General features: G+C 40.4%; 1 protein-coding gene across 1 annotated transcript in view; it reads left to right on the plus strand.

Annotated features, from left to right (window-relative positions):
* The first annotated feature begins 762 nt into the window (after nt 1–762).
* Nucleotides 763–16,478, plus strand: part of PDE1A (phosphodiesterase 1A) — a 289,743-nt gene continuing 274,027 nt past the window's right edge. Inside the window, exon 1 of the mRNA XM_075529458.1 lies at nt 763–1,251. Within this exon, the coding sequence (XP_075385573.1) occupies nt 1,199–1,251 (53 nt within the window). The 5' untranslated portion in view covers nt 763–1,198. The remainder of the gene's footprint in view (nt 1,252–16,478) is intronic.

The raw sequence follows: 16,478 nt of genomic DNA on the forward strand, positions 1-16,478 counted from the left end.
TATACCACACCTCTGTTTGGAATCTCAGGACCCTATTAAGTGAGCAAAAATTTTGTTAGTGATTCAGATTCAGGAAAAACTCCAAAAATAAGTTTTATTAAAATATAACTAACTAGATAGAATAAGAGTTAAAGTCTCCAAATAAGACAAATTTTAATGTCACTTTTAGGCCACTTAGAACTTCTCTCTTATACCTACAGGTTGTTTTTTTTAGTTTTGTAAATTTAATCATATTAAAACTTTAGATTCTCAGGAAGTTTGAAGGCTTTTTAAAAAGTGTGTGTGTTTTTTGCCATCACATTTCTGCTTTGCTTTTTCCTTTCATTTTTGCAGAGCTGTGTCTCAGTTGGAAAGCCACATTTGGGTACAAACATCTGGGCATACTGTCACCAATAGAATTGAGCAATTTTTTTTTGTTTTGTTTTTCTTACTTTTGTAGCTCTGGCCAGCTTCACACGAGCTTCTATCAGTTGAAATGGCATCTTTGACTTCAGCCAAGTAAGTGTAGGTTATTCAGTTATGAGTGCCAAAAAAGATGAGTCGCCTGCACACTTTATCCAGAGTGAATAAAAGCCAAATTGTAAAATAATTATAATCTCTTGAAGCCAAGCCAGCCATGCAGTCTGAGCCCATCTTTCTTCATTAATTTGTATACAGTTCTTATTTTAACAGAACAAACTTTCCGAGGGTACTCACATGGGACTGCTGACCCAGCTGTACAACTTTTATTTTGAAGAAAAAGAGTTGAGCCTGTGCACAGCCTGTTTTAAGACAAGGGAGGGACTTAGCCTTTCGGAGCTTGACCAGCATGTGGAAGGAGTGCTCTCAAGGCTGCAGTCACTTAGGCAGCTCCTACCTGGGTGACATTGCTGGTGGGAAGTGCTCTGTTTGTTTTGTTCCGTGTCTGGGGGTCCCGTGCACCTCTCTTGACGGCATCAACGTGACTCTTGGTGGTTTTTGCACACCCTGCTCTGTGGGGGAGTGCCCCAACGTGCCTGTCTTATGTGGCCTCTATGGACACACTGCTCAGCTGGCAGCAAGCAGGGAAGAGTTCGCCCAGCACCCAAAAAAGAGGCAGAGGAAACCACTTTTCCTTTCTGGGCTCCTTGCAGCACAGTCGGTCAGGATAAGCTTCCACTTTCCCTCCTTGGATTTTTCTGGAGTTGTTTCCGGGAAGAAGTTAAACTTTTACCTTTAAATGGATGACCATGTCACAATCAGGAAGAAGCATCTCCAAAGGCCCATCTTTCGGTAAGTACTGCCACATCCCAGGTGGCACCAGGACTTTCAGGACAGTAGTTTCTCTCCTTCATTCAGAACTTGGGAGTTCTGGCACTAAGCTACAGCCTAGCAATAAAGATACCGTCTCAAGTTTAACTTCGTGGGAAAGGAGTCTTTTTCTCCTCTCTTTGCTGAAACTCTGTGCACAAACACCAGCTCTTTTCAACTCCTCAAAATATATTTTTAAAACATCTCAGTTATCTAAGAACATGAATGACATAACAATGGAAAAACTTTGGAAGCATTATGCAATCCCTAGCTCTTTTCTGTGGCTGCACAGCCCTCTCAATGGGAAGCATTATCTGAGTTCTTTGAACTCACCCTCAGGAGGCAGTGACTAGGGCAGTGGATGCTACACCTTTCTAGAGCAATATGTGGGGAGAGAAGTTCAAACTCGATAGCACTGTTCTCGAGTGACCCTGTGCACCTAAATTAGGATGATCAAAATTGCAATCAAGGAACTAAGAGGGCAATAGAAGACATGTTCACAGTGGTAGAATCGGTGGATTGCTTCAGTGGTGGAAGTTCAAGCTAAGCACAATGCAGATTCGATATCATGAATTGAACTAAGGCTTTGTTTTGGCAGGAGGGGTGCTCTTGGTCTAAGGGACTATCAATTTCTATATTGACTCTAGCTGTTGATTCTTGAAAGTGACCCTTTGTGTATTTTATAATTCTTAACTCCCAATTCCAATGTGGAGCACATACAATTTATGCATAAAACTTTACAAATAAGACTGAAAAAAAGTAAATTGTAGCTCAATTGCGTGTTTCTCAGAAAATGATATTTTCAGCATAGTTTCGCTACTATGGAAACAAAACTGAATATTATAGTCAAGTTGCAGCTACTGATTGTTGATCTATAATTAACTACGGGATAGTAGAAGTTTATGGATGGAATTCCTAAAAATCTGTGCTTGTTTCATAATAAAAGTAGATCTCACATAGTGTTATTTTGTAAAATATGCCATTTTTAATGTATAGACTAAACATAATACTTATAGTATGACTTATATTTTTGCATAAGCAAAATGCTCTATCAAATCTGCTTTAAAGCTTTCCCTAAAAGATATAGTTAAGTAAATACATTGCAGTATAGAGAACCTACACCTCTCTACCTCTGGGCTCAGGCACAGGAACAATTGCGAGGATGGCCCTGGACCGTACCATTTTCTGATCCGTTGTGCCGAGAGTGGCTAGAGGTTGGAGCTGACTAGCTGGTTCTGCACAACGGTTTATCAGCCTACACATGTATTTGTAAGACCTTGAAAGTGATTAGGAACTCTAGTAGCACAGGCTAAGGCTGGCAGTTAAACCCCCTCTGCTAGCTTCTCCATAGAAGAAAGGTATTTCAAGCATTAGAAATATTAGGGGGCAGTTCTGCTCTGACCTGTTACATCCCCTTTGAGCCGTAATCGACTCAAGTGACAATGGGTTTGTACAGTGATTGGCAGTAAACAACCAAAAAGCCCTTAATGCGTCCCCAAATGTGGATGAACTTGCTACATTTCCTGAAGAATTCTCTTAACCCTATTGAGTTCATCTTTATTTTCTCCCAGTTTTGTATGTGACTGTAGAAAGGCGTGACAGTTGGAGTAAAGGCTAACCCCACTGTGGTACCACTGTGACCCGGCAGCAGTCTGAGTAGGCAGCAGTGTGCTGGACAAAGTCAGATCCCGCTCGCCATCCTCTACAGTATCTTGCCCATCGAAGAGCTGTTGGGATTGAATCAGGTGGTCCTAACGACTCGTCTCTGCTACGTTCTTGTCCCCCACCGATCGAGGATATGCTTAGATGCTACTTACTAATACATGAGTTGTGACTCACTTCTTTTTTTTTTTTTTTTAAATAAAGAGCAGATCCTTTGTGGAAGCTTAGACCCCCTTTCTAGATAATTAGAAGAAAACATAGTAAATCAAGTGATTTCTTCATGAGCCTGGCAACGTAGAAGCAGGCAAGTGCATATGACGACGGTGCCGAGGAAAGGAGGGTGCTGAGTGTCGTAAAGAACTAAAATGATGAGGCAGATTGACGGGGATAAGGTTTTTGGCTGGTCTTAATTAAAGCACCACATGGACTTCCTGACATTTAGTTTTGCTGTAGGCAAGGTTGGGGAGTGTTTTCTATAGGACTTCATGCCCTTTGATTCTTACACAGCTTCAGTTTAAGGTCAGTCTTTTTTCCCAGGAACCTTGTCCCCTTAGACTTTCCTTGGGTCGTTCCGTGTCTTGCACTGAGCTCTGTTAGTCAGGCCTGTTCCATCTGGTCAGAGACCTGGGCAACAGGCCTATCCCGTTCATGTGTCTCTCTTTGCATACTACTGCAGACAGGCTGTGCACACTGGTGCTTGATCCACTTGATTAACAAGTCTGTGTTAGACTGACCCCAAAGTACTAGGGGGTAATTTAGAAGCTTAACTAAACAATTGTGAATATGATATCTTTACTGTCTGAAAAGAATTCATTTAAACTTTTAGGCATCAAGATAGTTAAATGCAGGATTTTAAAAAGAATCTGACACCTTGATACCCTTGCACATTTTTATATACAAGACTGCTTTCTGCTACAATTGAACCTACGGCTACAATTCAGTTCCCTGGGCCTTCTCTGATCGTCTGCAAATGTCTATTTATTTGGAGGTACAGACACCGAGGAAAACAGTCCCGATCTCTGCCCTGACGTGACAGATGATTCAGTAGATAGCTCCATAGCAACTGTCCAAGGCAGATGATGGTGCCGCAGAGGAGGTACTAGCGCCCAGGGAGGTTTCAGTGGGAGAGAGGTTTCAGTAATGACTTACTGTGATGCTTACTGAGGGAGATGAATGCAAGCTTTTCCTAAAAAAATAAAATTTTAAAAATCTGATGTTTCACAAACATTGATGTTTCATCAACATAGTTTCCCTAAATTTAGTCATATAAACCTAAACCAAACTCACTGCCACGGACTCGTTTCTGACTCGTAGCGACCCTTTAGAATAGGGTAGCCCTACTCTGTAATGGCGCTGAAAGCTACGTCTTTCTCCCGCAGAGCGACTGGGAGTTTCCACTCCTGACCTTGAACTTAGCACCCCAAAGCGTAACCACCAGGGTGCCTGAAAGTCATACCCTGTCTAATGATTTGGGAGTACATGGCAGGCATTGAAATGTTCCCTCATAGCTTGTTAAATGTATTCAGGAAATTGAGAGCTATCTATATTATTTAGCTTAAGTCTCTAAACCGTGGCGGCCTCCTTGGATACACACTGGGCTGTTAACCACAGGGTCAGCAATTTGAATCCACTAAAGTCTCGTGGGAGAGAGGTGAGGCTTTCTCCTTCCGTAAAGATTTACAACCTCCCAAGTGATCGGGAACAGTTCTACTCTGCCCAAAAGAGGCGTTGTAAATTGAAATGCTACTCAAGGTCAGTGGGTATATTTTTAAGAATGCCCTCATCTACTTCAATGATGATTAAGGTGATCAAGTCTATTTGAAAATAATCATCCGTCTACATTTTAGATATGTATTTCCATGGCAGATCTGTGAGGCAGGGAACAAAGGGAATACTTTTGAGGGTAATTGGGAGTTTATATTATTCCTTCTGCATGTCATATTGAACTCTGAGATCAGTGAGGATGTGCAGTCTGAATATATATATATATATATATATATATATGTATATTTATCACATATATGCGTGCTATCCGGAACCACTTCAAGTCTGCCTGCTAACACGCTCGCATTTCATATTTGTTTAGAGAAATGTGATGTGCCTTCCATCCAGGTGTCACCATTTTTGAAGAACAAAAACACTATGACAAACATTTTATTTTAGATTTTTTCCAATCCACAATTCTTAGCTTTGTTTCCTAGTATTTAGAGAAGAACTCAAGTGAAATTGCACTTTTAAAAATGTGAATCAATGCTTGACTTTGAAGACTTTCTATCTGTGAATTCCTTTATGCTTTGAAACATCTTGTCTGTCCGTATAACCAGTGTTTCATACCTACATCAAAATAGTCTCTTTATATCAATGCATTTATCAATTTATACTTTAATATCATGCTTGTTCCTTTTATCCAGTCATAATATAATGCATTCAGAAAATCATTTCCATAAAGCAGTTGCTGAAGATTGTTTCATCTTCTTACTCACACTGCTTACTAATTGTTCTGTGTTCTCATGTCAAAAAGTAACCTTACAGCTTCATAACAAGGAGATTTTCCTTTCTGATTGCTCCAGCGAACATACTTCTGAACTGCATTTCAGTGCCTTTGAGGGTTTAAGTTTTTTATTTCCTTATAATAATCTCCTCCTACTGGATATGATATTCGATTTTATAAAGTTCTATTTCATATACATCTTTTCCTATTGCTTTATATTTTATGTAGAAGCAGATAGGGAAATAAATACTACATACACAATTGAGTAAATTTAAAAAATTCTTAAATCTTCAACCTTGTTTAGCATTCTTTGGAACAGGCAACTTTCGGACCCTTCTTGGGGTTCACGGGTGGGGTTTTTTTTGCACTATTTTGCTTTTCCATTTGAAATAACTGAGACACCATAAAGAATCATCAACTCTGAAACTGAGCACTGGTCTAGGCAGCCAGGTTCTGAGACCATCCAATCCAAGACGGATGGTTGGCAGGGCTCCAACCAAATGAAAACATGTTGGTATCATCCCAGCATTTAGAACTCACTATTTGTTCCCTTCATGTCTGTGCAAAAGTATTGTTTTTATAAGTGTCTGCTTGTGGAGGAATTCTGAGTGGTTTCTGGCAAGCATATTCTAGCCACATAGAGATGTAGAAAGCAAGAGGATGAAATAAAACTGCCTAGGAAAAGAAAACAAATGCTATTTTTGTTTGTGGACCCGATGGAGATGAATGGTTGACAAACGGTTGCTCTGTTTAACTTCAAGGCTTGTCGTCTATACATTATAGAGGAACAATCATAAAGTGTCTGTAATATACACTTTTTAGAGTGGAACTCATTTAATGTATTCCCATATTTAAGCTCAAATAATATCTGTGTGATAGTTGAGCCAAACGTTACTGATATACAGGGGCTACAAAGCATTTTAATTTTTTATGCATTAATAAGGACTAGCTTCTCATTGACTTTTCCGATGTATGGTGGTTTTCTAGGAAACCCTTCTAAATAGATTCAATTATTATGATGTTTCAGGTCTATCTTTCCACAGTATTTTCTGCACGATAGTACTAGAACATTTTTTATAAACAGTAGAACAAACCACTTAAAATGTAAAACCACTTAACATCTAAAGAATTGCAACATCCCTGATAATTGGCTTTTTCATTTTCTCACTTACTCAGCTTATTGCCATCAGGTTGATGCTGACTCATCGCGACCCTCTAGGACAAGGTAGAACCGTCCCTGTGGGTGTCCTAGACCGTAACTCTATGGGAGTAAAGAGTCCCTCTTCCTCCTGGGGAGTGGCTGGTCGTTTCAGACGGGAACCCAATGCATCACCACTGTGCCGCCCGGAGCCTTTTTCTTCTTATAACTATTTAAATACTTATGGAATCCTTTGATTTAATCTTCTTTTAACTTTTCCCCAGAAGTATATATTTTAGAAAGAAATATAACAGTGCAAATAATCCGAGGGAAAAGAAATTATATAGAAGTAGCTAAGTCTGATCTGTTGATGTAGTATGAGTATTAAGTATTCTTTCTTTTTTAGAAATGGTTTCTTCATAGGAAAAGATCTAAGTAACTAAAATCAGGAATGTAAATTCAGTTTATGAAAATAACAATTTGGGGCTTGAATTTGAAAGAGATTTCAAATTTATTACAAAGAGAAAGAGCAAGAGAAGGAAAACTAGAAAAGTTACCTTCGTTGACATAGATTTAAGTTTTTAATTGCATCTAAATAATAATCCATATGTAAATTATGCTTAATTGAAAGAAGTAAGCATTTATTTTCAACTCTGTTTAGACCTTGTTATGGAAGTGAAAATCATGTTTGGAAAGTGGAGGAAGTTGAATTTAAAGTCTATGATACTATAGAATACCATGTTAGTAACAGGACATATTTTTTTTTTGATCTTCATTTTTTTTTTACTTTTTTTTTATTGTGAGATAATTATTATTTTTTATTATATTATTCTTTTTTTAACAATTTATTGGGGCTCATACAATTCTTTTCACAGTTCATACATATACATACATCAATTGTATAAAGCACATCTGTACAGTCTTTGCCCTAATCATTTTTTTCTCTTTTCTTCTTTTACATTTTATTAGGGACTCAAACAACACTTACCACAATCCATACATATACATACATCAATTGTATAAAGCACATCCATACATTCCCTGCCCCAATCATTCTCAAGGCATTTGCTCTCCACTTAAGCCCCTTGCATCAGGTCCTCTTTTCCCCCTCCTCCCTCCCCATTCCCCCCTCCCTCATATGCCCTTGGTAATTTATACATCGTTATTTTGTCATATCTTGCCCTATCCGGAGTCTCCCTTCCCCCCTTCTCTGCTGTCCCTCTCCCAAGGAAGAGGTCACATGTGGATCCTTGTAATCAGTTCCCCCTTTCCAACCCACTCACCCTCCACTCTCCCAGCATCGTCCCTCACACCCTTGGTCCTGAAGGTATCGTCCACCCTGGATTCCCCGTACCTCCAACCCTCATATGCACCAGTGTACAGCCTCTGTCCTATCCAGCCCTGCAAGGTAGAATTCGGATCATGGTAGTTGGGGGGAGGAAGCATCCAGGATCTGGGGGAGAGTTGTGTTCTTCATCGATACTACCTCATACCCTAATTAACCCATCTCCTCTCCTAAACCCCTCTATGAGGGGATCTCCATTGGTTGACACTTGGGTCTTGGGTCTCTACTCTGCACTTCCCCCTTCATTTAATATGATATATATATACATATATACACATACATATATACATATACACATATATACACATACATACACACACATATCTTTTTTTTTTTGCATGATGCCTTATACCTGGTCCCTTGGGCACCTCGTGATCGCACTGGCCGGTGTGCTTCTTCCATGTGGGCTTATTTGCTTCTGAGCTAGATGGCCGCTTGTTCACCTTCAAGCCTTTAAGACCCCAGACACTATCTCTTTTGATAGCCGGGCACCATCAGCTTTCTTCACCACATTTGCTTATGCACCCATTTGTCTTCAGCGATCCTATCATGGGGGTGTGCAGTCAATGATATGATTTTTTGTTCTTTGATGCCTGGTAACTGATCCCTTTGGGACCACTCGATCACACAGGCTGGTGTGTTCTTCCATGTGGACTTTGTTGCTTCTGAGCTAGATGGCCGCTTATTTATCTTCAAGCCTTTAAGACCCCAGTCACTATCTCTTTTGATAGCCGGACACCATCAGCTTTCTTCACCACATTTACTTGTTCATCCACTTTGACTCCAGCCGTTGTGTCCGGAGAGTGAGCATCATAGAGTTCCAATTTAATAAAAGAAGGTATTCATGCATTGAGGGAGTGTTTGAGTAGAGGCCCAAGGTCCTTCCGCCACCTTAATACTTGACCTATAAATATAGACACATAGATCTATTTCCCCATCCTCCTATATATATTTGCATGTACATGTCTTTGTCTAGACCTCCATGAATGCCCTTTGACTCCTAGCTCTTTCCTCCATCTCCCTTGACTTTCCTCCTGCCCTACTACCATGCTTCATCGCCACCTGGGCTAGAGTATACCTCTTCTCTAAGCAACCTTACCCTTGATCATTTCCCACCAGGCCTGCCACTCCCCCTTCTCTACCATTTGGGGTCCCATGTTTTTCCCTTGTCCCTGGGTTTGTTAACACCACTTCCTTATCTCCCCTACCCCCCCACCCCAAGTCCCCCCAGAACTGTCGGTCCCATTGTTTTTCCTCCAGATAGTTCATCCAGCCTGTCCTATTCAGACAGACCTGTGGAGTCACTAACATGCACGAAAACTAGACAGAGGAAAACAAAGCAACAGTATACAACCAGACAACAAAACAACAAAAACAAACCACTGACAAAGAACAGAACAAAACAGTTCACAAGAGAAAAGCTTGTAATTAGTTCAGGGATCGTTTGCTGGCCCTTAGGAGTGTTTTCCAGTCCAGTCTGTTGGGGCACCATGCCCTGGCCCCAAAGTCCACTTTCAGCATTCCCTGGGGACCTTGCCACTCCATTCCCTTGCTGTTCCGCTGCACTCCCCCAGTGATTTGCCTCGGTGTGTTGGGATCAGGTCAGGTGCAATTCCCACACTGTGTCTCCGGTGCTGTCCCCTGTATCGCCCTTAGTCACTGAGGGGCATCATGTCTCATAGTGGGGCCAGCCATGTTGTTCTCTCTGTGGACTGGCTGCTCTACTCAGGAACATCATCATCACGGCCTGGTGGGCCAGGCTGTGCTCCACTCTCTCCTCCTGCCCCTTCATCTGCTCCCGTGTGCTCTGATCAAATATGTAACAGGACATATTTTATAACAAACACATTACTAAAAATTAACCCTTTGTTGCCTAGGTCCAGATGTTATGGCTCCTGGTCAAAGGTTATTATGTGACTCCCAGAGCAAAAATCAGGCACAAAGTGATGGTTGAAATAGAGTTGAAAGTCCAAACAAAACAATGACCCTCATAGTGTAAAATAGGTCATGTTTACCATGAAAACAATGGTAAGCCATCATGCTCTCATGTTTAAAAGTGGCCAAAATAAGTAGATGAAAGTATAATTTGTTGTGTTGTCAGATAGAAAGCACTTTGTTGTCTTTGGGGTTACTTAATCTACAGTCAACAAAAGTTTAAGCTACACCCCCATAAACTTATTATCGTCATTGACAATTTGCTTTGGTATTAATAGCAACTGTTTACTGAAACCCTCCTGTAGTTTCAGTCACGTGTAATCTTCATAGCAATTATTTTTCATGTATAATTAGCAATTTGGGGTATGGAGTCAGGCACTAGGAGCAGATGAAAACTTGTAAACATTGCTCTTACTCACTCCAGAAGACCCCCTGCTGTTGAGTGAATCCCAGCTCTCAGTGTTCCATGGACAGAGTGGAACTGCTCCAGAGGGTTTTCGGAGGAAGACATCATTCCCAGAGGAGTCTGCCTCATCTTCCTCCCAGGGAGGGAGCGGCTGGTGGCTTTGACCTGTCGGTTAGCAGCCCAGTATGTGACCCCTTAGGCCACTCGGGATCTTGCTCAGGAGCTACAAAAATTATGTTTTCTAAGCCAGAGCAGCTTGGAGATATTTTTGTTTATCATGGCAATTGGTGTGACTTAGTAAGGGCTTTTCAAACATTAGGAAATAGTTAAAATATGGATGATTAAGACTGTACAGGTGAAATAATGCACTGAGGAAATATATGAGTTGGCTACCATCTAGGAATGAATGTTCAGTACAATCAGCATACTGCACATAGTGTTCAGTTAAAATGCCACGAAGAAAGTCGTGCTGGTGGCTGCTGGCTTAAAAATGACCTGGCGATTTGTAGAAGAGGACTGAGGTTCAAGACGTCTGCGGTATTTATAAACCCAGCCTCTTCAGTTCTGTGACTGGACGTAACATCATTTTGACAGTTCGTTCTCATGGGAAAGCTTCAGTTTATTTATGTATTTGATTACGGTCACTTGGACGTGAGCTCTAATTGAGGAAAATCCAACATTTCCTGAAATGGAGCTGCTGGAAGATTAGGGGATGAGGCAGAGTGCGTCTGAAGAAACAGATTCAGTGTGTTCAGCATTGTCGTCTTTGTAACACCCCAAGCCTGTCCCCCACAGCCGTCCCCTTGCAATGAAGAAGCCTTACTTCTGAGTCACACTGGTGTCAGCCCGAGTCAGTTAAGTGACACTAGTCTTTAAGATCTCAGAAAGTCATTTTTTAAGTTTAGAAAATATGATTCAAAACAAATATTTAAGTATTAGTTATATATTTGCTACCCCCATTGCCTAGAAACATTGAAAGCTATGAGTTTTTATCATGAAAACTATCACCACAGATTTAAAATTTTTTTAATTGAATTCTTCTAAAGATGAAAGTGCTTGGAACATATTGTTTATAGAACAGTGGCAATGAAAAACCGTAGAGCTGTGTTTTTAGCTTGCAAAAGTGGGAAAGCTAGTGTGTTTCATTGAGGAAGGAAAAGAAAATCCCACCAAATCAAATCACTTCTAAATTATATCCTTAACTTAAAATTTGGTGGCAAGTAGGGATATAAGGTGATGTACTCATTAAGCTAATCAAAAGGTGACCGTTTGAATGCACCAGGAGCTCTCTGGAAGAAAGTTGAGAGTTTGTTTCCATAAAGATTTACGGCCGTGAGGACCTCAGGATTAGTTCTGCTTTGTCCCATAGAGTCACCATGATTTGGAATTGAATGGAGGCTGATTAAAAAAAAACAAAAACTAAGGGATTACAATTAAGGATAATTTTTTAAATTTCCTCTAACAATAATTGTAAATGCTTATATCTATCCCGGAAGTGATGTTTCTAAAAAAACCTAAAACAGAAAAAAAGAGGCTGTTGCCCTTCATCTGTGCCGAGTATTCAAGCCTTTTGTGCCCAGTATGGCTCCGTCAAGTGTTCTTAATTCTGAGAGCCATGATGGTTTATCAGTGTCTTATATTTTCAGATTATTATAATGACATAAGTAAGAGAATACACCCTCATATGAAACTGTTCCCTGAGACTATAAACATTATTATTTTGACCGTTGTAATTCTCTAACTTTCGGTAGTTATGTTTCCTACATAAGCATTTATTCAAGCTTCAAACTTAAATGCCTAGTGGGAGTTGGGTAGATGAGACACACAAAAATTCAGGTTCACATTTTTTAAAACACTGACAGACTAAATAGCATTCTATTGCATATTTCTGTCTGGTGACCCTTGAATGAATGATCAGATGAATATTTTGTTAGGTTCTCACAGTGGTCTTCTCTCCATTTTTAGTGTAGATGCTAGAATGTAAATCTTGGCTAAACATTCTATCATCTATATCCAAGAGGATTAGTGGAGGCATAGGCACTTGGGGTACTTGGATGCTGTAGAATCAGTGCCAACTCACAGTGATGCTCTACAGCAGAACAAACCCTGCCCGGTGCCATGCCGCCCTCACGATGGTTCCTCTGTTTGAGTTCAGTGTGGAAGTAATTGGGTCAACCCATTTTGATGAGATGAATCCTCACGTATCTTAAAAGGAAACTCTGACTGTACTTTTTCCAAGATCCATCCGTTTGTCCCTTTGGCAGTTCACGGTACTTTCAATAGTTTTCACCAGCACTGTAATTCAAATCATCATTGATTCCACTTCGATCTTCCTTGTTCGAGGTCTAACTTTCATAAGGATATAAGGTGATTGAAAATATCATGACCTGGGTCAGCAATGTGTCATCTGATTGTTTGAATGCTGCATCCGTGAGCATTGGTTATGGGTACAAGCAAGGTGAAATTCTTGACAACACAAATATGTTCTCCATTTATCATGATGTTACTTATTGATCCAGGTGTGGGGGTTGGGGTTTTCTTTCCATTGGGTTGTAATCCATATTGAAGGCTGCAGTCCTCGATCGTCATCAACAAATGCTTCAAGTCCTCCTCACTTTCAGCAAGCCAGGTCATGTCACCTGAATATTGCAGGTAGTTGGACAGCCTTTCTGCAATACTGATGCCACATTCTTTATTAAATAATCCAGCTTCTCTGATTGTAAGCTCCGCATACAGATTAAATAAATATGGTGACAGTATGTAACCCTGATGCACAACACCATTCCTGATTTTAAATCATGCAGCCTTCCCTCGTTCTGTTCCCACAACTGCCTCTTGATACACGTGCAAGTTCTTCATGAGCATTAGGAAGTATTTCAGGAATTCCCATTCTTCTCAAGGCTATCCATCGTTTGTTATGATCTGCAAGGCTATCCGTAGTTTGTCAAATTCCTTGGCATAGTCAATAAAATACAAGTAAAACATTTTTTTCCTGATATTCTTTGCTTTTAGCTAAGACCCACTTGATATCAGCTATGATATCCCTTCATTATCTTTTGATTCTGGTCTGAACTTCTGGCAGCTCCCTAGGAATGTACTGCTGCAACCATTGTTGGATGATCTTTAGAAAAAATTTGCCTGCATGTGATATCAATGATATTATGGGTTATTTGTATTTGGAAGAGGTACAAACACAGATCTCTTCCAGTTGGTCGGACATGTAGCAGTCTTCCAAATTTCCTGGTATCGATAAATGAGTATTTCAATGCTTCATCAGCTTGTTGAAACATTTTGATTGATATTCCAATAATTCTTGGAGCTTTTTTTTTTTTTTGGCTACTGCTTTTAGTGCAGCTTGAACTTCTTCCTTCAGCACAACTGGTTCATCTTGAAGTGGTGGAATGTCATCTAGTTGTTTTTTTAATATACTTCCTACATCATTCACTATTTTGCCCACCCATAGAATCTTTCAATATTTCAACTCAAGGCTTGACATTTTTTCCAGTTCTTTCAGTTTAAGATATGCTCATCATCTTCTTTCATTTAGGGTTTCTAATTCTAGGTCTTGGCATATTTCATTATACTCTGAAATTCTTTGTTTTTTGAACTATGCTTGGACATTTTATTTTCAGCTCTTGGACCATCATTTCTTCCATTTGTACTAGCTACTGTGTGATTAAGAGCAAGTTTGAGAATCTTTTCTTACATCTACTTTGCTGTTTTATTTCTTTCCTGTCTTAATGATCCTTCTCTCTCTTCCCGTGTGCTTTCCTTAAGGCCATCAGGTCTCTGTCAGCATTCAGGGAATCAACTCTGCTCCTGCGATGTTCTTGAAACTCAGTTGGGATATAATCAAGGTCATATATTGCTTTCCACTGGTTTTCATTTTCTTCAGCTTCAACAATAATTATATATGATCATTTGATGGCCTAGTTTTAGCTGCTGATATTGGACTTCTCCATTGCCCCTTTCCACAAATGTAGTCCATTTGATTTCTATGTATTCCTTCTGGAGAAGTCTATGTATATAGCACTGTTTGTGCTGTTGAAGAAAGGTATTTGCAGCGAGAAAGTCATCGGTCTTGAAAAATTCTTTCATACAATCTCCAGCTTCCTGTGTATCACTAAGGCTATATTTACCAACCACGGTTCCTTCTTTGTTTAAGTCTAATGGCCAACAATTATCAATTCATCTTGTTTGCATGTTTGGTCAATTTCAGACTGAAGACATTGGTAGAATTCTTCCATTTCTTCATCTCTGGCTTTAGTGATTGGTGCATACATTTTTGTATTTATTGCATTTCCTGTCTATTATCTTATCACAGACAACATAGTACTTCAAGATAGATTTGACACGTCCTTTTTGATGATGACTGTGACACCATTCCTCTTGATTCTGTCATTCTTCTCCTAGTAAGTCATAGGATTTTCTCATTTCAAATGGCCCATACTGGTCATTTTCAGCTCATTAACACCTAGAATGTCAATATTTATGCATTTGATTTTCAGTTTTGACAACTTACAATTTTCTTAGACTCATACTTTGTACATTCCAAGTTCTGATTAGTAATCAACGTTTGCAGTCTGTCTTCTCATTTGGGGTCGTGGCCCATCAGCAAGTGAAGATCTCAAAGGCTTCACCCCCGTCCCCCCCCCCCCCCCGGACTCTACTCCACCTGGCTCATTACGGTTGACTGTGTGGGGAAGACAGCTCATCCTCGGTCACAATTTGAGTGCTTTCCTGCTGGAGGGGCTCCTTCTCCGGACTCTGTCTGATAATGTCCTGCTTCTAGTCACAAGGTTGTCTGTCTGATATTGTTTTGGATGTTATCCAAAAGGTTTTCAGTGGCGATTTCCCCAGAATTAGTGTATTCCTTCTTCACAGTTTGTTCCTAGCTTGGCAGCTCAGTTGAAACCTGACCTCTTTGGGTGCCTGACCCTGCTGGTCTTTGAAATACCAGTGCCATAGCTTCCAGCATCGCAGCAATACACAGGCCACCACAGTACAGCAGACTGACAAGTGGTGGTTTTGTCCTTGACCTTAACTCAAGCCATTGTTATTTACAGCATACCTGCACCGATAACTTATATGTAACCTTACAGCATTAAATCAATAGATAGATAGCAGTTGGATAAATAAAATGCATTAGAGTCAGTCCCAACATGAATTATTCCAATATGAGGAAACTCTCTGCCTTTTCCAGTTCCACCTTTGAACAACTTTGTCTTGTTAGCACATTCTTTTCAATAGTTGACATAGAAAAAAATGAGGAGCCGATACCAAGGGATCACGTAGAAAGAAAATGTTTTGAAAATGATGATGGCAACAAATGTACAAATGTGCTTGGCATAATGGCTGTATATATGGATTATGATCAGAGATGTACAAGCCCCCAGTAAAATGATTTTTAAAATGTTGAAACTGGTGTCCCACCCACTATAACCTTTAATTTTTAGTTCCCTCTCTCTTGATAATTGTAAGGTGAAGACTCTGAACGCCCTTTCACAAACTAGCCCCTCAAGTTGTTGAGATGACTAAATCAGGTATGGCTGTGTAAGCATCTCCCCAGATCTTGGTGATGTAAAGTGACATGTATCTATAAGTCACTCGAGTGGTTCTGCTGCTCTGTGTCAGACTTGGTCCTGTCAATGGGGCTCTTCCAAATGGTATGGCCAGATGGTGGATTTTGTGGTAAATAGCAGAGTGTGACCATGTCTGACTTCTGACACGCCTTCCCCCTCCATCCTTCCTCACCCTGTGCCTATACCAGCCATTCCTCCAACTCTACTCATATGTTGTGTTCAATAATTCACTGCAATGGCCACTCAGAGCTCACAGATGAGACGATTATGTGGAGTGTCTAGGGAAGTAAACTGGTTACCGTAAGTCAGGATTAGTAACAGTCAGTACAGGTGTGTGGCAATATCCTTCCTCAGACAGCCGCCAAGTGTCTCCCACAGGTCTCCCCCAAGTGTCTCCCCCACGCTATCTTGGCTTCTGCTTCCAGTGGGCCAGGAAGATGGCCTACCCTTCTCTGTCTCGCAGTTCCACAGTCTTAGGCCAGAGGAGGAGAAGGTACCCATACTACAGCATACCCTCTCATCTGAATATTTATGTCATCGTCTCTGGGACTCTGTTTTCTCTTTGTCTAAGATGACTCTTCTTCACAAAGGAATGGCTTTGGTGGAGGTGTGGTTTTTGTCTTTCAGCAGGTCATACCTCTAGGGAAACA

This window comes from Tenrec ecaudatus, chromosome 13 (assembly GCF_050624435.1).
Source record: "Tenrec ecaudatus isolate mTenEca1 chromosome 13, mTenEca1.hap1, whole genome shotgun sequence".
NCBI classification, from domain to species: domain Eukaryota; kingdom Metazoa; phylum Chordata; class Mammalia; order Afrosoricida; family Tenrecidae; genus Tenrec; species Tenrec ecaudatus.